Genomic DNA, 22,751 nt, shown 5'->3' with positions numbered 1-22,751 from the left:
TACTGTTACATCACCAAAATGATAGACTCTAACTAGTCAAGTTTATATGTATCGGATTACCTTAAGAGCTAAATAAATTTGCAAACAAAGAAGGAAACATATACCAAACAGGAATAAGGTAACCCCAGATAACACACCACATCAAAAATTCAAAAGCAATCAGTATAAACAATTGAACATCAGTGCATGCATCAAGACATAAAGCTAAATTCAAATCTCAATATTATAGGTATACATTTTGTCAAATAAATATATAAATAAACTATAGGTATATAAAACCTAAAGAACATTCTGAAAAATAAACAAAAGAACTGTGGCCTTCAAAATTCCGCAAAATAGTTCCATCCTTTCCTCACTAGCCCCCTATGTTACTTGGACTCTTCATTTCACCCAAAGTTCCTATTTTATGCTTTTTTTTACCAAAAAAAAAATAACCAAATCAGGGTAGCAAAAACAGGTGGCAGCATTGAGAATTTCCCTATCTTTACGTTCTCACATGATATGGACACTTGAATTTTTATTTTGGATCAAATGCATGAACATTTTTCTTAAATAAGCGAATTCTGAAATTTAGACGAGTACCCGTCTGTGTATGATGAGATATCTAGCTCATCTAAGACTACAGCTACACCCTATCCTTATTCTAAGATGTTCATTCATGTTGACATAAGCAAGCTTTTAATTATTCATGTTCATTCATGTCTATTACTGGTGTAAATCTATTTATTAAATACTTATGCATGCCATAACAATAGTATCCAAAAATAAAAAATAAAAAAAATTATAATTGCAACACCACAAACATAAGAAGATTGATAAGCAAGTATATTAGAAATTAGAAATGTTACTGCATTAAACATAAATTTAACAAAGAACAAAATTATTTTACTCAATTTTGTAAAACAATAACCCACAAATTTAAAAATCACAGAAAAATAAACATGATCAAACTTCAAAGCCTGAACATAATCCCTAGAATAAGCATCAGCATAACTACACTAAATTCTTCCAAATTTAACTTCAATCATAAATTCATAATCAATCAAGCAAAAGAGCAAAATTAACCAAAAAAATCAAATCTTCCCCTCGCGCTCCCGATTCCATTGCTCAATCCTAGCTCTCCTCTCCTCACTACCTTCTCTTGCCGGCGGAGGGCTCCTACTCCTCCTCCTCCCCCCTCTCCCTCCTCCATCCTCACTCCTCCTATCGCGAACCCGGGGCTCAAAATCCCTCTCCCTGTCTCTCTCCCTTTCCCTTTCCTTCTCCCTCCTAACCGGCCTCGGGCTCCTACTCCTGCTCCGGCTCCTTCGACGCCTAGAATTATGAAACTTCCCAAACAACTTCCTCCTCAGCTCCCTCCCAATCATCTTAACATGCATAAAATTACAATAACCACCTCTATTACAGCTCTCCTCCTCAAATTGCCGGCAAGTCGCCTCACGAAAATCCGTCACCGGCGAAAAATCAGCAATAATCGGCCTCCCTGAGTAAAACCTCCCCTGAAGAGCTCCCAACGCAGCCGCCGCTTGATCCTCCTCACGAAATTGCACATAAACATTCCCAATCATATGATCAGCAAGATTATCACACACATTTAGGGTTTCAATTTCGCCGAATTTGCTCAATTCCTCAAATATATCCTCAAAAAAATCCTCAAAATGAGATTGCAGAGTTTCGGCAGAAATTGGCTGACCTTGAGCGTCGACGCCTGGAGTAATCATGTCGGGGCGCTGGTACATGTTGGAGAGAAGGAGAGTAGGAGAGATAGTGGGGCGATTATGGAGTCGAGAGCAGCGATCTCCATGGCGGCATGCGCCGATCTTGAAGTAGAAAGGGCAGTTCACACGGTCTTTCTCTGTACCGAAAATGGATGCCAAGTGTTCCGCCATTGTTGTCGGAGGTTAATTCTTCAAGCTCTTGATTCTAGAGATTGATTTATGTTTTTCTGCGGAAAATAGGGTTAGATGAAATTGAATTGAAAAGAGGGAAGAGTAGAAACCCTAATTTTGAAAGGTTGGAGAGAGAGGAGGAAGATGGAATTTTGAACCGCCACAGGCCACAGCACAGGCGTTGGTGTGGCTTGTTTGAAGCTCGACTGCAATATGCAATCCAATGTGCGAATGCTATGAAATGCTATTTGTTTTAACCGGTACGAATTATTTTTGGGAAATTATACTGGAAAATTTCTAAATCTGTTACTTTCTCCGTTTTTTATTACTTGACCCATTTTGACTTTTACACTATTCACCACCTCTCCTTTGACCGTTTTTTGTGAAAAAAACGTAAGAAAAAATATATTCATGTATGATCTTTTTGGATTCGTCTCAATAAGTACTATCATAATATATAACTTTTATAATTTTTACTTATGGAGAATTTAAATTATTGATCGTTAAAGTTTTACAATGGCAAGCGTGATAAAAGAAACAGGTCAAGTAAAAAAGAACAGAGGAATATGAAATATTTGTGGATATATACACCTTATCATATGGAATAATATACACAGATTTATTCTCTTTCAATCTCTCATCTTAGCCAACTAAGCATGCAAAAGTTAAAGGAATATGATATTAAGATATTGAGGTAGGTATCATCGTTCTTAAAACCTTAATTTTGGATGTGCATATGATGGTTGTGTAATTTAAGAGTTGCAATGTTTCTCAATGTGATATTAAATTATCATGTCTAATCCTTAATTTTGTTGAATTATAATTATTGTTTCTTGTTGTCAATGTTAAATTGATTATGATACCAACCATTATTTTTGTGAGGAACGGAATTGCATTTACATATTAGAATTTAAAAGTTTTATACTTTGTATGACACCATACCAATCCAAATTAGATTGATGTTGTATTTTTAAGTTTTTCTTTGTTTAACATTCAAAAACTTTATGCGTCAAATTACTACGAGTATTTTTTAATTGCACTAACAAGTTGGTTTTTAATTATTTCCATAACCTTGTATGTATTTACAATTATAGATTACTAGATATAAACCCGTGCGATGTACGGTTCTAGTAAATTTTTTTAATTAATTTAAGATTTTTTTTATATGAAGATCATTCATCGGATATTTGAATAAAATTCCTAATATCATAAGATAATTTTTTAAAGAAAATTTTAACACTAAAGTTATCTGTCGTAGGTTTATTTATTTTACGTGGCGCTTGAATTTAAAATTCCAAACCTTATTCTTTAATTTTGCTTAATAATCGAATGAAGCGAAAGTGTGGAATGTTTAGTGTTGCGGATCTTATACTTGTAGCCATATATGAAGCATGGGAACGATACAAGGAATATCAAAGGGAGTGCCCTCATCATGGAATTCCGTCATATCAAGTGCTTCAAATTTTCTATGGGGGCTTGAGCCCACAAGGAAAGACTAGCTTGGATGCGGGAGCGAGTGGCCCAATTATGAACAAGACGGAGGAGCAAGTCATAGAGATAATTGAGGATGTGGTGAGACACCGCATGGATTGGCAAGAAGGAGAGAGAGAGAGTCTCTAAACAAGGGAGGAAATGTGGTTTACTCCGTTTATCACCTTAATGCCATCAACAATTTGACTTCCCAAATCGCCAACCTTGGAAAGGAGATGACGTCCATTAAGGCAAAATTAGAGACCTCTAGTTCAACACAAGAGCATCCCTCCCAATCTAAGGGGAGAGGTATGAATTCTAACTCTTCTCCCTCTACTTCTAATAACGTACCTCATGGATGTTTGTTTTGTGAAAATTGTGGGTCATATGACCATGATACCTCTTCTTGTAATTATGATTCCCAACCCCAACCCCAATACGAATATGGTAATGAAAATGAAAATGAACAAGTCAATGCCTTGTCTTATGATAATAGACATAGGAATGACAATCAAAGATACTTACCACCAAATCGAAGAGAACAAGGGGGGAATTCCTATAACCAAAGAGGAAATGATTACGATTACCATAACCAAAATCAATGGGGAAATAGGAACCAAAGGGACCAAAATCCCTAAGGTAACTACAACCAACAAAGTGGTTATGGTAACCATAATCATAATAATCAAGGAAACTATGGGAATCAAGGGCAATTTCACCAAGGGGGAAACTCTAATAATCGGAACAATTGGAACAACAATAATAATAGAGGTTCTTCTAATCAAAATGCGTCCAATTCGAATGTTAGAGGTAATAGGGCTTCCCAAGATAACTACTATGCACAAGCACCACATAGTAGGTCTAGCTTGGAGGAAATGATGGAAAATCAAACTAAAATGTTCAATACTTTCATGGCCTCTAGTGAAAAGAAATTTAGTGAAGTGATGACCCATAATAAAATGCTTGAGACACAAATTTCTCAATTGGCCAATGCTTTGAAGGAAGGGACTAGCACTTCTAAACTACCACCCCAAGGACTAGATCCTAAGAGGCCCGTTAATGTTATATCAACAAGGAGTGGTAAAGTGTTGGAAGAAAGTGTTCCTAAAAAAAGCAATGAGAGAATGAACATGAGTGAGCCTCCCCTTAAAAGTGATTTTGAACAAGAGAGAGAGCAAAACCATGAGAATGAAAAAGAGAAAGAATGTGAGAAAGAAAAAGAATTTGAGAAAGAGAAAGATTTTGAAAAAGAGAGTGAAGAGAGAAGAGAAAAAAAGAGAGAAACAAAACAATTGCAAAAGCTACCATATCCTCACAAATTTGTTAGAAACAAATTAGATGTGCAATTTGGAAAATTTTTTGAAACATTGAAACAAATTCACCTTTCAATTCCTCTTACCGATGCTATCAAGCAAATGCCTAACTATGTTAGGTTTTTGAAAGATATTTTGAGTGGAAGGAGAAAGTGTGAGTTGGTTAAAACGGTGAGTCTCACCGAGAATTGTAGTGCAATTATCATGAACAAGATGCCACCCAAATTGAAAGACCCCGGTAACTTTTCTATCCCATGTGCAATATACAAGATGCAAATTGATAATGCTTTGTGTGACCTAGGGGCTAGTGTTAGCCTAATGCCATACTCGGTATACCAAAGACTTGGGATAGGGGAACTTCTACCCACCAACATCACCCTACAATTGGCCGATCGCTCTATTAAATTCCCAAAGGGTAAGGTAGAGGATGTTCCTCTAAGGGTGGGGAAGTTTGTAATCCCGGTGGATTTTGTTGTGTTAGAGATGGATGAAGATGTTAACATTCCAATAATTCTAGGAAGACCTTTTTCTTGCTACTTCGGGTGCTTTAATAGATGTTAAAAGTGCTAAAATTTCACTAAAAGTAGGAGATGAGGTGATAGAATTTGATTTGAATGAGAGCATGAAATATCCAAGCTCTAGTCTTGATAATTGTATGATGATTGATACTATTGATTCTATTGTGACTTCTATGCATGAGCACTTGCTCACTACTAATGATGCCCTTGAGAATGTCCTTTTGAATAAGGAAAAGATAGGTGAGCAAGGCAAGGAGATGACATTGTATGAAGAAATCCTTGAAGGAAGTACAGAAGAAAGCATTGAGCAAGTATGCATGGGAATCACAAGCAATGATGCTTTGGAAATAGCTACCTCAAGAGAAGTTAAGGGTGTTCCAATGGTAGAGTTAAAACCTCTACCATCACACCTAAGGTATGAGTTTTTGGGTCCTAATTCAACTTTTTCGGTAATAGTGAATTCTTCTTTGAACGAGTGCCAAATTCAAATGTTATGTGGTATTTTAAGAAACCACCAAGGTGCTTTGGGTTATACCATTGATAACCTCAAAGGTATTAGTCCCGTTTTATGTATGCACCACATAACACTTGAGGAGGGTGCTAAGCCTTCCATTGAGAGGCAAAGGAAACTCAATCCTCAAATGGGGGAGGTGGTGAAGAAAGAAATCACCAAACTCCTTGATGTCGGCATCATCTTCCCCATTTCGAGTTCTAGATGGGTTTCCCCCATTCATGTGGTCCCTAAAAAGGGAGGAATGACCGTAGTTGAAAATGAGAATGGTGATCTCATTTCAACTAGAACGGTGACCGGTTGGAGGATGTGCATAGGCTATAGACGTCTAAATGCATCCACTAACAAGGATCACTTTCCTCTTCCTTTTATCGACCAAATGCTTGAAAGACTAACAAAGCACAAGTATTATTGCTTTCTTGATGGTTATTCGGGTTTCTTTCAAATCCCCATAAACCCGGATGATCAAGAGAAGACAACTTTTACTTGTCCATATGGTACTTTTGCATATAGGAGAATGCCGTTTGGACTTTGCAATGCACCGGCAACCTTTCAAAGGTGCATGATGAGTATTTTTGGAGACATGCTTGAAGCCGAAATGGAAGTGTTCATGGATTATTTCTCGGTTGGGGGCCTTTCATTTGAAGATTGTTTGTCCAATTTGGGAAAATGCTTAGCAAGATGTGAGAAGGTCAACTTGGTCCTAAATTGGGAGAAATGTCACTTCATGGTTGAAGAGGGAATCGTCCTTGGTCACAAGATATCAAGCAAGGGGATTGAGGTCGACAAGGCCAAAGTTGAAGTGATTGAAAAATTGCCACCTCCAATTAATGTGAGAGGAGTAAGATCCTTTTTAGGGCATGTCGGGTTCTATAGGAGATTTATCAAGGATTTCTCACAAATTGCTAGACCCCTAAATGCTCTTCTTCAAAAGGATGCCATCTTTATTTTTGATGAAAAGTGTCTTCAAGCTTTCAACAAATTAAAGGAGGCTTTGATCTCTACTCCAATTATGCAAGGGCCAAGATGGGATTTGCCGTTTGAACTTATGTGCGATGCTAGTGATGTTGCAATTGGAGGGGTGTTGGGACAAAGAATTGAGAAGAAACTTCACGTCATTTACTACATGTCCAAGACCTTGAATGAAGCTCAACGGAACTACACCACAACGGAAAAGGAGTTTCTTGCCGTGGTGCATGCTTTTGAGAAGTTTTGGAACTACCTAATTGGTTCCAAAACTATTGTTTATACCGATCATGCGGCTATTAGGTACCTTGTGGAAAAGAAAGAGTCCAAACCTCAACTTCTTCGATGGTTCTTGTCTCTCCAACAATTTCATGTTGAAATCCGGGATAAGAAAGGGGCAGAAAATGTGGTTGCGGACCATCTTTCCCGATTAGAGAATGTGAAAGCTAGTGATGATGAAATTCCCATTTGTGATGAATTGAGAGATGATGTGCTCTATATCTTGAATGAAAAGGAGTTTCCATGGTTCGCCGACTTGGTGAACTATTTGGCTTGTGGAGAATTCCATCCTGATTTCTCCAAAAACCAAAGGAAGAAGCTAAAAAGGGAAGCAAGGAACTATGTGTGGGATGACCCCATTCTCTACAAGAGAGGAGTAGATGGTTTGCTCCGTAGGTGTGTTCCAGATGAAGAAGTGCAAAATGTGCTCAAGATGTGTCATTCCGATCCTTGTGGAGGGCATATGGGAGCAAACAAAACAGCATTGAAGGTTTTGCATAGTGGGTTGTGGTGGCCTCACATTTTTAAGGATGCTTGGGGGTTTATGAAGACTTGTGACCGGTGTCAACGAACCGACAATATATCCAAGCAAAACGAGATGCCTCAACAACCGGTTCTTGAGCTAGAGATATTTGATGTGTGGGGTGTTGATTTCATGGGGTCATTCCCTACTTCTTATGGAAATCAATACATCCTTGTGGCGGTCGATTACGTATCAAAATGGGTTGAAGCCATTGCCTCCCCAACTAATGACCACAAGGTAGTCTTGAAAATGTTCAAGAAAGTCATATTTCCAAGATTCGGAATTCCTAGAGCCGTGGTAAGTGACAACGGCTCACAGTTCGTTCATAGTGCTTTTCAAAAGATGCTAAGAAAGCACGGGGTTCACCAAAGGTTCGGCCTTACCTATCATCCACAAACTAGTGGGCAAGCGGAAGTGTCCAACCGTCAAATTAAATTAATCCTTGAGAAGACGGTTGCAAGGAATAGGAAGGATTGGTCGGAAAAGCTTGATGACGCTCTATGGGAATATAGAACGGCATACAAAACCCCAATAGGCACAACTCCATATCGTCTTGTGTATGGAAAATCTTGTCATCTAACGGTGGAGCTTGAACACTGAACTCAATGGGCAATCAAGAAGATTAACTTCGACTTGGCTAGCGCGGGAGAGAAAAGATGGCTTGATTTGCATGAGCTTGAAGAGTTAAGATTGGAAGCGTATGAGTGTGCTAGCAACTATAAGAATCGCACTAAGGATTTCCACGACCGAAACATTGAAAAGAAAGCATTTCTAAAAGGCGATAAGGTACTCCTCTAAAACTCTAGGATGAAATTGTTTCCCGGGAAACTTTTATCAAGGTGGAGTGGACCTTTTGTTGTCAAGGAAGTGTTTCCACATGGAGCCGTGGAAGTTTGGGATATGGACGGAAAGAGATCTTTCAAGGTGAATGGGAATCGCCTCAAGCTTTACTACGAGGGTGCTCATGTAGGTGTTTTAGAATCAATCAATGTAATCTTACCTCCTGAGTGTGGAGGTCGTCAAGATATTGACGTTAAAGAAGCGCTTCCGGGAGGCAACCCGAGTAAAAAAAAAAAGAGAGAAGGAAAAAAAAAAAGAAAAAAAATGAATGAGATAGGAAAAGAATAAGAGTGTTGGGAATATCTGACTTTGGCTAATATTGTTGAATTTATGTTATTGTGGTTTTGATATAGGAACTTGAAGCAAAAAGAGCCGAAGAAAACAAAACAGGAAGCTGTTAACAGCTTGGAGCGGGCGCTCCTATCACTAAGCACGCCCGCTCCAAGCTTAATGAAAGAAACAGTGGGCTTCAAGACTGGTAGGAGCGGGCGCTCCTGGAAAACTGCACGCCCGCTCCTAATGTTCCGTACAAAACAGAAGCTTCAGGTATCTTCAGGAGCGGGCGCTCCAACAGACCTGCACGCCCGCTCTGTGCTGGATTAGAAATCAAAACCAAAGAACTGCATCAGGAGCGGGCGCTCCCATACAACTGCACGCCCGCTCCTGTCTGGGTTAGCAAAAGCAGATTTCACTTCTCAACATTGGAGCGGGCGCTCCACAAGCATTGCACGCCCGCTCCTGGCCAATACCGTAGCCAAAATTGTTTAAAGGAGCGGGCGCTCCCCTACACCTACACGTCCGCTCCTAGCTGGGACAGAAAAAACAAATTCCCTTCTACAGTTTGGAGCGGGCGCTCCTTCCTCTCTGCACGCCCACTCCTACCTGTCCGGGTAAAAAAAAAAAAAAAGAGGGGAGATTTTTTTTTATCTCTTTTTACCCTTTTTCCCTCATTCTTCACCACTCATTTAAACTTTCATACTCTCTCTCCTCCTTACCATCTACTCTTCTCTCTAAAAACCTCATATTCTCCAACTTCTCTCTTCAATTTCATCATCAAATCTCAATATTTTTCACTAAAAATTCACAAAATCCTCTTCTCCACTAAATTCTCTATCCAACAACACAAAATTTACACAAATTCGAGCACGAAAATTTCAAACCCTAGAGCACCACCATTGAAAATCGAAGGAAAATTTGGATTTTTCAAGGAATTGGAGCAAAGGAAGCAAGAATCGAGCAAAACTTGGAAGTTCTAGAGTATTTTCATACTCTAGTTGGTATATTCTACTTCCCTACTTCACTTTCCCTCTTCAAGCTTTTCAAATTTGTTTATTTCATAAACATTGTGTAATTAGTTGCATGATTAGGTGATTTCAAACAAATATGGTTGCTAATTGAAAATGGTTGGTGGAAAATTGTGATAGATTGTTGGAGTAGTGAAATTGTGATTGAAATATTGCATGAGTGTGGTGAATTTGTGCATGTGATTGGTGTGAACTTGAAGTTCATTGTTGATTGTGAAATTGTGTGTTGGAAAATCCTTGTTGGTTGTGTTGGTATATATATATTGAGTTCTTGAAACAGATACTTGGATTAATTCGGGGGTTTGAAGTTAAGGAGGTTGTGTTTGGTGCATTTTGGTGTTTGTGTGAGGTGTATTGAGTGACCCCTTTTAATACTTATTCCGCATTTGTCAAAATGGTACTAAGATTATTTGGAGGTGCGGCAGGAAAGAAGAGAAAGACTTCCGGCATCCAAATACCCGAAAACCAAAACCAAAGCCAAACACAAAACCAAGACAATGGTCCTCCTCCTATTAGAATTCCCGAAAAATTCAAAAAGTATCACTCCGAGCTTTCAAAACGAAAAATCCTTCCTACGAGATTTTATGACCAAAAAGCTTGCCATCTCTTAGGTGTAGATGAAGCCATGAAGGAATTCGGCGAGTGGCCGATAATTTCGGATGGTTAAACTTCCTCAAGAAGAGGGAGCTAACCTACGAATCGATCACTCTCGAGTTGCTTTAAACCCTAACCATGCGCCGAATCAATGGTGAGGGAGAGCCTCTTGAGTGTGAAATTAAGTTTAAACTTTTCAATCAAGAAAAAACTTTAACCTTAACTCGCCTCAATGAAATATTTGAGTGGCCCGTATATAATCAAATAGACAACCCCGATAGTTTCTACCTTTCTAGCTACGATGAGCAAAATTGGTGGAATACTATTGCGGGGTATCCTAATTTCACCACCCGGTCTAGCCATGCTAGCCACATTTTCCACCCCGTACTCCGTATATTCATGAGAATTATGGGGTACACTTGTTTCTCAAAACAAGATCTCGGGAAGCTAACAAAAGAGGAGATCAAATGCCTCTTTATAGCTTCCCGATTTGAGGGAGACCTTGAGGGTAATGTGAATATGAAATACTTGTTTATCCAAAGGTGCATTGAGATTAAGAGGAGCACGGAGTTGAGAGGGGAGATAAAATGTGGTGGGATGATCACAATAATTGCCAAGGCTTTGGGTTTCACTAATTGGGTTGAGCAATTGACCCCGGTGAACGGGTCCAATGCCCTTGACATTCCCGGACTTGCCTCAATGCAAATGCTTGTGGAACTCCGTGGTAATGTGACCACATACTCTTGGTTGGTCAAAGGTAAGCACCGTTGCATTCTCCCTAATGCGGCGGTAATGAACATTGTGGGGAACACTTGGCAAGTGCCAATTGAGCCACTCCCCGTGAATGTTCCCGACCTTGACCAACCATCTTAACCTCGCCGCCATAGTATTTCTACCGTTCCTAGGTTTTTGGGCGGCTCCTTCTCTTCTTCTTCCTCCTTCGACCTTGAATCGGCCTTTCACCATCTCAATCTAACCAACCAAAGAATTATGCAGGAAAATGAATATCAAAGTTATGTGTCTCAAATGTCCTATCAAAACCAAGTTGAGAGGGGAGACTTTCTCCCCTATGTCAACTATCCTCACTGCCCCGTTCAAGAGGGGTCGGTTGCGGGTTGGAACAACAACCAACCCACCTACTCTTATTGGCAAGGACCTCGTAGCTCCATTTCGGAGTTACAATCCTTCCCTCCCTACGATTATACACAACCCGGGGGTTGTGATTTTAGGGGGGACCCTTCTTATTACCACGTCCCCGAGACATGTGTTAATATGGCTCCCGAGGAGATCGATAACCACCCCTTAAGGGGATACTTCGGGTTTCCACCCGGGTATGATTGTGGTTGGGGCACTAGTAATGCACCGGACTACGGTCACTATCGTAGTAGCCCCAACTATGATCTTCCTCCATACGTGGATCAACCTTCCTTTTCCGGCGATGTAGACCTCAACTATAACTAAATGCCATCGCCGCCTAGGGAGGATGATCGGGAGTAGCCTTTAGACATTTGTTTTTACCGTTCCCTTCTCTTCTTCCCCATCATGTGTAAAACCGAGGCCGGTGTCGAGTTCTAGCTTGGGGGGAGATGTTTCTCATTGTGTCCTTCTATCGTGGGAATGGTAATCAAATGTCTAGCTTGGGGGAAGTCTTGGGGTCTTTGTGTCTAGGGTAGTTTTCAGTTTTGATAGGAAATGTGCTTTCATGTGATGCTATTTTGTGCAATGTATGGAGAAGTTTGAGTTTGTATGTGGAATGTTTGGCATGAAAGGCTTAGCTTAGCCTTTGGAACTTGTGGTAGGATTCATGTGTTATTATGTTCTAGATTGCATGCCTATTTTAGGATTGGTTGTGCTCTTTCCTCGATTTTATGGCATGCCTAGGCTAGAACAATTGCATATTGATGTTTTTGTCTCACTTCCCCTTATCGCTACAACAAAAGGATTAATTAACAACGCTTTTTTTCTATAAAACACAGCGTTTGTAAAGCGCTATTGAATATATGCGCTGCTAAAACAATTATAGCACTTAAGTTAAGCGCCATTAATAGTGTTCAATTTAGCAGCAGTGAATATAAAACGCTGTAAAATCAATTAAAATGGTGGGAAGGTTGATGACATTCATAATTGATTTATTTTGAATTAATCAATAGCATTTATTAGAAAGCGCTGTTAAATATTTTAAATTCAAAATCTATATAATGCATTAATTATAATTATTAATAAATATGTAGCTAAACAAATCAGTACAAACTAACCAAGATCTAGAACAGAACTAAATTTAGTTTTCCAAATGAAATAAATGTCTTAAGGTCTCATAAAATACAAATAATATTAATAGTCATTTTTGGTAACACTCTCCAAGAAAGGGAAAAAATTATAGTACAATATATGTCAATTCAAATATATACATACCCTAATTAAGTCACTACAAAATTCTTAAATTAAAAATTTGTGGCCTATTACAAATTTAAATACACGGTGAATCAACCACATATTCACATGAGAAGAACATGACGTGCCCATTGAGTTCGGATTTCATCAATTTGGTCTTGATCATACCTTAGAGCACTATCAATGGTGAGCTAAAAATTTGCTCATGGGCATTTTGGGTGGGCATAAAATTTGCTCATGCATTACAATGGTGAGCAAATGAGAAAAAGCCAAAAATTGCTCATGAACATTTCTGAAAATGCCCAAGACTTGAGCATTTTTGAAAATGAATAGTGCTCTGGTGGGCTCCACAATTTGCAATGGTTATATTTTTTGAAATGCAAATTCTGAAATAAATATTTATTAAAAAAAAAATTAAAATTACTAACGGTCATAAAATTTAATTCTCTATAGATAGACATGCATTTTGGTATATTTTGGTATAATTTCAGAAATAACATAAATCCTCCATATTCTTCATTTTAACGATAAAAACGACACAAATAAAAAAAAATAAGTTACACAAATTTAGACTAGTTTTTATTTATTTGGAGTAATATTGTTAAAATATAAATGAAATTAATAAATAAAAAAGTGTTGTGTAGGATAGAGAAAGTAATGGTGGGGTATTGAAAAAGTAAGAGAAAGAGAGTAGTGGGCAAGCATTTTTTTTACTCACCATTGGGAGAGAAATTGTGAAATTTTTTTGCCCATGGGCAAAACAGATTTGTTGAGAGAGAAAGTGGGTAGAGAGATAGTGAGTGGGCATTTTTTTGCTCACCATTGAGAGTGATCTTAGAGACATTGCAATCATGAAAGTACTGCAAAATATAAAATAAGACCGGACAAAAAAGAATAAATAAAATAAGAATTTTGATTAACATAATAAGCATCAAAAGTAGGCATATTAAGTTTAAAACAAAGAAAAGGTCATACATCTTCAAAAATTTGGGTTTGCTTATGGTCAATGATCTCTTTCATAAATCTCATAACGTAATATCCACAATCAACGCCATTATTTTGTCGTGGGCACTGCATAATCATGATAAAAAAATAATCATAAATAATTTCAAAAATTTTAAAATATAACAAAAATTACAGTCATACAACATACTTGTATCTGCACCCACTTGGTGCTCATTTTAATCTTCTTTAACAATCCTTTTTCACTTCGAAAACCAAAGAGTGCTCTGCATAACAACAAAATTGCAATAATTAACCATTGCATTTCACACTTGATTATGTCACCTTGAAAATTGCATTAATTAACCTTTGCATTTTACACTTGATTTCAAGTAATAGATCGATGATGAGATGACCATTGTAGATGAAATAAAAGATGCTACACTACACTTATGTCCTTATTTATACATTTCCTACATAATTCTCCAACTCCGTACCATTTCTGCCAGAGTTGACACTACATCAATTGCACAACTAAAGGTAATATTGTATTGTCTGCACTCCTATGGTATATAATTGCAAAACTCAACAAGGCATCTTCTTACCAAATTGTTCGTTAGAAAACCATTAGAAATCTAGGAGTAAACTCACATGCCAAATCTTAAGAAGCAGCATATAAGAAATTAAAACAAGAAAATGACAATGAGCTTAGAATTATACACTCAACCTAAAAATATGAAAATCTGGCACATTTTAGAGGAATTTTGCACCAATATTCATTAAAAGAAATTGAAAAAAGTCTCTAACCTGTCGACAATTGAACGCAAATCATCTCCAATTCCATTTCCTGTGCCTTTGTTATTTTCATTGTGTAGAGGATCCAGAAAATATACGATGTCATTATACGGATCAATAACACACAACACCCAATGAATCCTATGTAGTAAGGCGTAAAAACCAACTCTTAGTAGTTTAAATTATTCACCATGGACAAATATAATATAAAAAAATAATATGCATACCCAACATTATACGGTGCTAGGAAGACCCTTCCTTTAGTTGCCTCAACGTTAAATAATGTATTCTTGATGTATTCAGAACGAGCTCTTTGATCCTCTTCAACTTTCTTTATCTCTCCCTTCTTAAATTGTGCTACGGGAGATATCCCACTTGGACATAAAAAGCCAAATAAACCCACTAAACCAAGCATTTGGCAACGGCGATGCAATAACCTACGAATTCATCATGAAAGATATATGACTAAATGGATCTTTAAAACTAAATATATCATGTAACCAACATAATCATATTTCCTTAAAAAAAAACAAAAAAAAAAAACAGTATAAACAAACAGCTAATAAACACTCACGACATGTGATTTACGACATGACAGACACCAGGAATTCCCATGTCAATAAGGATGTGAATTTGTTCTTTCTGAGCCATCTTCAAAGTGTACTTGTGCATTATTTGAAGATCAGCCGGAAGGGTGTCCGGGAATGGGATTGTTTCAATATTGTCATCCAACTTTTGTGGTTGATATTCAGATGATGCATGAGAAGGTTCATCATTTCTTAATATGGTATTCAATGGAGAAGCTTTGGTCTTCTTAGCTTTGGGATCTGAAGAACTTTTATGACCCTGTGAACACTAGTAATCCAAAGTTTTTTTTTTCAGAAAAAAAAACAACTGTAAAAATTTTATAACCAAAAAACGCAAAGTGGCAATCATCAAGAAATAATATTAAAAAAAAATGGATTTATACCGGAACATCTGTAATAATGAGATGTGTGGGCCACAATACGATTGTGTTTATGGCATCTTTAAGGACGAATGCTTCACCATCATCGAGAGGGACGTGCAAAGGTGTATGCTCCTCAGTTGTATAATCTATTGCAACTCGCATGTAACCCGATGGTAATGATTTATTATGTACCATAGAACCATTGTTAACATTGTGCATCTTTCCAGTAGCTACCACTCTATAACTCGGATCTGATAAAGCTAACTGGCATGCAATTATTCCCTATATAATAAATAGTAAAAACTGATTTAGCATAATTCGTCTCAACTAAGACCTAACAATATAGCAATATAAAATTTTCAACACTAATGTAAGGAACTTTGGGATGGAGTCTGAAACATTATACCTTGCCCCTATTTTGTTCAAATAATTGTCTTTATAGTTATCTAAACACTTCAATTAGTAATTTTGCTAAATCCTGTTGTTAGACAACTAGATATGTATGATATAATTTATAAGACTCATCATAAGAGTGCTAGAAAGAGTTCCAGTGGGAAGATAGAACCTCCATCAGGTTTAATATACCTCTAGCAACATGACATTCCCAGAGTTGTAGTATTGAATTCCCATGATCAACTCTTGTGTATGCCTCATTCTCCACTACATTGTTGCTAAATGAATGAGATTGTAATGAGAATGAAGGGTCTTCCATGTCATCTATATCTTGGTCTCCAAACACATTTCTTTTATTTGATGACAAAACAACATGTCTCCTTTTATTTGCCGGGTCAGTCACATAAAAAACTTGCTTTGCTTGTGAAGCAAATATGAATGGCTCCTCCTTATAACCCACTTTTGTAAGATCAACAATAGTGAACCCTGGGTTCTCAAAATACACACCATTATTGTGATCAACCCAATTACAACTGAAAATCGGAACTTGAAATGTCCTATAATCCAATTCCCATATGTCGTGGATGACTCCATAATAAGTCATACCCGCATATATTGGGTTTTTATCTTTTCCACTAGAGATATGCATAGCTTGGGCCAACACCGACACCCCACTGTTCTGCATAGTGGTTTCATTGTCCCTGTCCTTTGTGTAAAAAGTATACCCGTTGATTTGATAACCAGAATATGATAAAACCTCAAAACAAGGACCCCGAGATAGCCATTTTAGTCTGTCAGAAACATGCGAAGGTGACTTAGCTAATTCATCAGCAATTTGAAGTCGAAACCACTCAACGAAAGAGCAATTATGTTCTTCAGCTATCCATATTTCACTCTTACGTGGATTTAAATCCCTTAAAAACGCCAAGTGTTCCTCTACATACGGATCAACATCTTCACTATTGTGAAGTACATACAAGTGTGCTCGATGCCTTTCATTGTATGATAGAGAGACCACTTTTTTCCCCACTATTCCTCTTCCTTCATATCCTTTTGTATGCCTTGTCTTTGGGATTCCTATTGCATCGACTTTGGAAAGGTACTGACTACAAAACTCAAGAGCTTCTTCAATTAAGGCACGCTCGACAATGCAACCTTCTGGGTGACTCCCACTCATAACATACCCCTTTAATATTTTCATGAACCTCTCAATCGCATACATATATCTCAGATATGCAGGTCCACATAATCGAACTTCTCTAACCAAGTGAACAGTTAAATGAATCATAATGTCAAAAAATGATGGCGGAAAATACATCTCCAACTTACACAATGTAACAACAAGGTCCTTTTGTAAGTCACTCAATTTAAAGGGATCAATCTCTTTGCTACCAATCTCACTGAAAAATATACAAAGTCTTGTGATAGCATTTCGAACAGCTTCTGGCAAAATAGAGCGAATAGCCACTGGAAGAAGATGCTCCATTAGAATATGACAATCATGTGACTTCAATCCAATTAGCTTCAAGTCTTTCATTGACACAAGCCTTTTAATGTTTGAAGAATAACCTTCAGGAACCTTAACTCCAGAAAGAAACTCGCAAAAAGAAACTTTCTCCTTCCTTGATAGAGTGTGGCAGGCAGGTGGGAGATATGTACGATTCGTGCCCTTAACTGGTGCTGGTGCTAATTCGGGTCTGATTTTCATGTCAACTAAGTCTAGCCTAGCAGCCTCACCATCTTTACTCTTATCCTTCACATTAAGTAAAGTACTTATAAGGCTGTCACACACATTTTTTTCAATATGCATCACATCTAGGAAATGTCTAATATGTAAGGTCTTCCAATAAGGAAGGTCAAAGAATCTTGACCTCTTTTTGTAACCAGCGCTCGGAACATCTTTTTCATTCAACTTCCCAAACTTGACATTCAACTTCTCCATTTTCTCAAGTATTTGTTCTCCTGTTGGCGGCACTGGAGGAGTCCCTTCTTCAGAAGTCCCATCAAAAGCTTTTCTCCACCTTCTATATTGATGGTTAACTGGCAGAAATTTGCGATTTCCAAGGTAGACAACTTTGCATGAATGATTTAAGTAGAAGGAGAATGTGTTATTCTGGCATACAGGGCATGCTTCATAGCTTTTTGTAGCATAACCTGCCAAATTTCCATACGCTGGAAAATCATTTATTGTACCAAAAAGCAATGCTTTCAAATTAAATTCTTCATTGCGATAAGCATCATACACCTCTACACCATGCTCCCACATCATCTTCAAATCGTCAATTAAGGGTTCCAAATATACATCTATGTCGTTCCCAGGTTGTTTTGGGCCCGAAATTAGCATGGTCAGCATCATATACTTCCTTTTCATTATCAGTTCTGGAGGAAGATTATATATCATCAAAATGACTGGCCATGTACTATGACGAGAACTTTGATTACTAAAAGGATTCATTCCATCAGCAGCAAGGGCGAGACGCAAATTTCTATGCTCCGCCTCAAATTCAGGAAAGTCGCGGTTAATTTTGATCGATTGTGGAGAGTCGGCCGGGTGTCTAAGTAAACCGTCTTTTTTTCTCCCAAATTCATGCCATGTCAAATTCTTTGATTCTTCAACAATACTAAATAAGCGTTTAAATCTTGGCACTATTGGAAAATACCACATAACCTTAGCTGGCACATTATTTTCCTTGTATCGTGGAGCCTCACATTCAGGGCAGCTTTTTAAAGAGGCATATCCTTTTCGATATAAAATGCAATCATTAGGGCAGGCATGAATTTTTTCATACCCCATGCCCATAGAGCACAACATCTTCTTTGCCTCGTAAATACGACACGGAAGCACATTATCAATAGGAAGCATCTCTTTCACTAATTCAAGTAAGCTCGAAAAACTTGTATCAGTCCATCCACTACGAGCTTTGAGATGGTATAATTTCAGCACAGCAGATAGTTTGCTAAATGTAGAACAACCAGGGTACAAAGGGGTCTTTGCACCACTACATAATGTGTCAAACATTTCAGAACTATCTTCAATGTTTTCCTCTAAAATACGCGTCATTTCTTCTAGATGATCATTGCCTAGATGGAAATTATCTTCTATTTCATCATCATTCATTTCATCATACATCTCAGTATCTACATAAGAAGGTATGTCCCCTAATGTCTCACCGTGTTTTATCCAACACTTGTACTGTTGGATAATTCCATTAACCACCAAATGGATTCTTACATCCTCGACATTGTGTCGGATCATGTTGTTACAATTGACACATGGACACAAAATGCGAGATGGATCTTCAGCATGCTCGATAGAAAATGCAATAAACTCATCTACCCCTTGTTCATATTCGTCACTAGTACGCCTTGCAAGCATCCATTTCCGATCCATTTTTATATTGCTACACCATAAAAGTAAAACTACGATAACTAACAAAAGGATCGGAATAATTAATGATAATTATACTAATTTAGGTTAATATAGTTTGTGTATATATACAAGATAACCTTTTCCATGAAATTTCTTAAAGAATTTTAAAAAAGTCATTGATGGACTTTTTAACCTTATAAAATTAGATAATAGAGTGAGGTACTAATCACAATTAACAACAAATAAATAATAATGAAATCAATTAATTTCATACATATATGTAATATTCAAATTTAATCCGATACAAGTAATTTGTAGCATATCTTAACAATTCCCTCCTTGTGGTCGCCTCTTTAACACACTACTAATTTTTTTAAACTATTTTTTTCCCTCTCACGTCCTTTACTTTTCAATAAATACTACCCCAGCTAAATTTTCTTACAATAATACCCCACTAACCCACTTATAACCTTTTATATTAAAGTCAATTGATTTTCATGAAACTATGTGTTGGTTAGGTTGTAACACTTAAAAATTGTAGGAGTATAGAAGCGCTTTTATATTCCACTATACAATAAAGTATGATTTAATAATTATTAATAATTGAGGTATAGCAAGCTATTCAAGATAGTAGTACATGGAGTAGATTTCAATTAGACTAAAAGAGTTCCAAGTTCAATTCGTGCATTAGTGTATTATGTGGCCATACTTTTCACTTGTTTTGCCCTGCTAATTCTAAATGCACTTACCTTTAAGATTATAATGAAAACCAAGTTAGTGTAAGGCATATGTGTTGGTCCTTTTTACAATAACTAAGCCTCTTTTCTTTTCAAGTTTATTTGTATATACTCAATTAATACTACTTTTCTTTATTAAACTATATGGATTAGAAATAATTCAAGTAGGGACACAAAACATTATCTATGATAACTCCTAAATTAGCTGGCAGTTGTAGCAAAGTGACTATAATACAAGTGATTTTTATCAGGTCACTAAAGATACTATGATACAAGAACCATAGATGTTCATTAAAGGTTGGTATTTCCATGAGTTAAATCATTAATAAGTGATTGTGCCTAACACTTAGACGTGTACTTTAAGACTAACTATGCTAGAGAGTATCCAAATGTTCTTCTTTGCTTACATTGACTAAATCGTTTGTTAATTTCACAAGTAATTGTGGACCATGCCTATCTTTAGTGTTTATTAGGAAACTATTTAACAAAAATACTCCTCTACTAAGCAAACAATGAATTTGATATCTTGATGATTGATTACAACATCTGTGGGTCCGGGTTTCTCTTCCCCTTATTTTACTCAGTTTTTCAGAGCAAGCTAGAAAATTAGAAAGTGTACAAAGTAGAAACTTCATGTTTGTGATGTATCTTGTTATTGTTTTAGTAGTTGTGCAAGTATTTTTGGTGCCCAATTAAATTAGTTATTGCAAATGATCATAGATACTTTGGTCCAATCCTACACTTAGTACTCTTTTAGTCAATCCATGGTATAGACATGACCAGATAAATTCATGAAAAAAATTGTACTCTTTTCTTTATTAAACAGACTCATGATTTTTGACTCAATAAGTATGCATGTTGGCTGTTGTATTTTTCTCCATTTATTGCAATTAATTTGATTATTAACCATATCTACCTACATGCATACTTTCTACTTACATAGATATGTATGATCCACAGCTAATGATTGTTGAACGACCCAAATGACTAAACTTGTCTATTGAATGACTATGTATCATAATATACAACAGAGACACGCACCCTAAACATCTAAACTAAGATTTTTTTTTTTTGAAACATCTAAACTAAGATTCTGTTGTATTCACTTATGATTATGTGAAAGTTTGAATTTTTAATCCTACCTAATTTTTTCAGTTACTGCAGCAAATCTACTCTGCTCAAACGAACGGAACCTTGTGTGATTCAGATCCTCTCCATTTTAAGAACAAAATATAACACTAGAACACATGTTAGCCTTCTACCTTAATTAAATAGGCAATGGGGGTCATACAAGCCTAATGAAATATCAAACAACCAGAATAAAATGGAACAAAACACAATTTATTAACATGCAAATTAGCAAATTCAGATTAAACCTCAAAAAACCTTAATCAAAATTGCAAATTTCATAACTAAAAGTCCTATAAACAGCATAACCCAAAAACATTGAATATTGACCCATGAAGAACAGCAAATTCAAACTTAAAAAATGCAATTACATAAGAAAAAAATACTCACAATTGATAATTTCAATCAACGAAGCCCGCAAACACCATTTGAGAGGACAATGAAGTGCTCAATTTGCAGAAATAGAAGAATTGCTCAACTGCCCACAATTTGCCGGAGAAGAGGAATTGCTCAACAATTTATTGGACTGAAGGGAACTCTTTAATTAATTTAGGGAAACTGGGATTTGGATTTGGATTGAAGGGAACTCAATTTGGGGAAATTGGGATTGAGGGCTGTAGTTTCTAGCGGCAAAACAAAAAATAAAATAAAAAAAATTGTGAAGTGGAAGGAGCAGTGAAGTCGTGGGTAATTGTGAGTAGTAGACTAGTATTCTAATACTAGTAGTTTGGTGGGAAATTAGGCTAAGAAATAGGAATACTTTTTTTATTATTTATTTATTATATATAACCACTTTAATTGATAGCACTTAATTAACAGCGTTTAGGAATAAACGCTATATAAAACTATGATGAAAACTAAGGTGATTTTAATAGCATCTTTCTAACAGCACATAAAAATAATGTGCTATCATTTGATAACAATAATAACATTTTATCATTAGTGCTATTAATTTGGTGCTACTAATTAACCCTTTTGTTGTAGTGTATGTTTGTGCTATATGGAGCATCTTATCTATGGCTTTGATATTATTATGCTTTGGTTGGTTTGCTTGTTGGTTGGTATATGTAGGGAATAAATTCAAGCCTTAATCCCACTAGCTTGAACCCCACTGTGATCATACACTAAAGTACGGTGGCGTCCAAAAGGGAAGAAGATAAAGCAAAAGAGTCGCCAACAAGTTTTAGGAACTTGTAAACCGTTCACGAGGTGAAGGTTACACCCCTTAACGATCCATGAGATCGTCAACTCCATAAGGTCTAGAACCAAATAAGGGTTCGGGGATGAAGGTACAAATCCAACCTAAAAGAGATTGAACCTGTCCTAATAATAGGCCTCTACTTTATTCTGATCGTATCATGTGCGCTTTCTGATTAACATGCAATCAATAGGATTAACCCTAAACCTGTTTATCTATGTTGGTTGAATATAATGCACAAATAAATCTATTATTGGCGATCACTAGAATTATAATCACAATTAACCCTAAACAAGATTATTAAATATCTTATTAAGCGTGATTACAAGTACAATTTCCCTTTCACATGCAATAAAGGATGTGATCAAGCAATAAAATAATCAAGCAACATAATAAATAATCAATATCATGACAATAAAATTATAATCATCAAAATAATAATAAATAATAATAACAATAATCATAATAATAACAATCATAATCATAATCATGTTCATGTTAATATTAAAGCATAATAAAAATAGAAAGATCCTAGGCATGATACCAACAAGATTAATAACAAACCCTAGCATGTCACTAAGCAATAAGAATCAAATCTTTAACCCTAACATGATACTAAAAATCATAAATATTAGGAAGAA

At 36.6% G+C, this 22,751-nt stretch overlaps 3 protein-coding genes across 3 annotated transcripts; all 3 read right to left on the bottom strand.

Annotated features, from left to right (window-relative positions):
* Positions 1-828: 828 nt before the first annotated feature.
* Positions 829-2,192, bottom strand: LOC110695704 (splicing factor U2af small subunit B-like). Its single transcript, XM_021872931.1, has one exon. The coding sequence runs from the start codon at positions 1,887-1,889 to the stop codon at positions 1,074-1,076; it is 816 nt and encodes a 271-aa protein (XP_021728623.1). The 5' UTR covers positions 1,890-2,192; the 3' UTR covers positions 829-1,073.
* An 11,074-nt stretch (positions 2,193-13,266) lies between these two features.
* Positions 13,267-21,787, bottom strand: LOC110695702. The gene is made up of 8 exons (XM_021872930.1): positions 21,303-21,787; positions 15,306-15,566; positions 14,910-15,190; positions 14,563-14,772; positions 14,348-14,476; positions 13,752-13,827; positions 13,574-13,669; positions 13,267-13,458 (listed from the first exon to the last, which is right to left on the bottom strand). The coding sequence occupies exons 2-8, from the start codon at positions 15,501-15,503 to the stop codon at positions 13,309-13,311; spliced, it is 1,140 nt and encodes a 379-aa protein (XP_021728622.1). The 5' UTR covers positions 15,504-15,566; positions 21,303-21,787; the 3' UTR covers positions 13,267-13,308.
* LOC110695842 lies at positions 15,820-19,068 on the bottom strand. The gene has a single exon (XM_021873068.1). It carries the CDS (start codon positions 19,066-19,068, stop codon positions 15,820-15,822), a length of 3,249 nt encoding a protein of 1,082 aa, XP_021728760.1.
* Positions 21,788-22,751: the final 964 nt, after the last annotated feature.

Source organism: Chenopodium quinoa, unplaced genomic scaffold (assembly GCF_001683475.1).
Source record: "Chenopodium quinoa cultivar QQ74 unplaced genomic scaffold, ASM168347v1, whole genome shotgun sequence".
Taxonomy (NCBI): Eukaryota; Viridiplantae; Streptophyta; class Magnoliopsida; order Caryophyllales; family Amaranthaceae; genus Chenopodium; species Chenopodium quinoa.
This window is presented reverse-complemented; position numbering and strand designations above follow the sequence as displayed.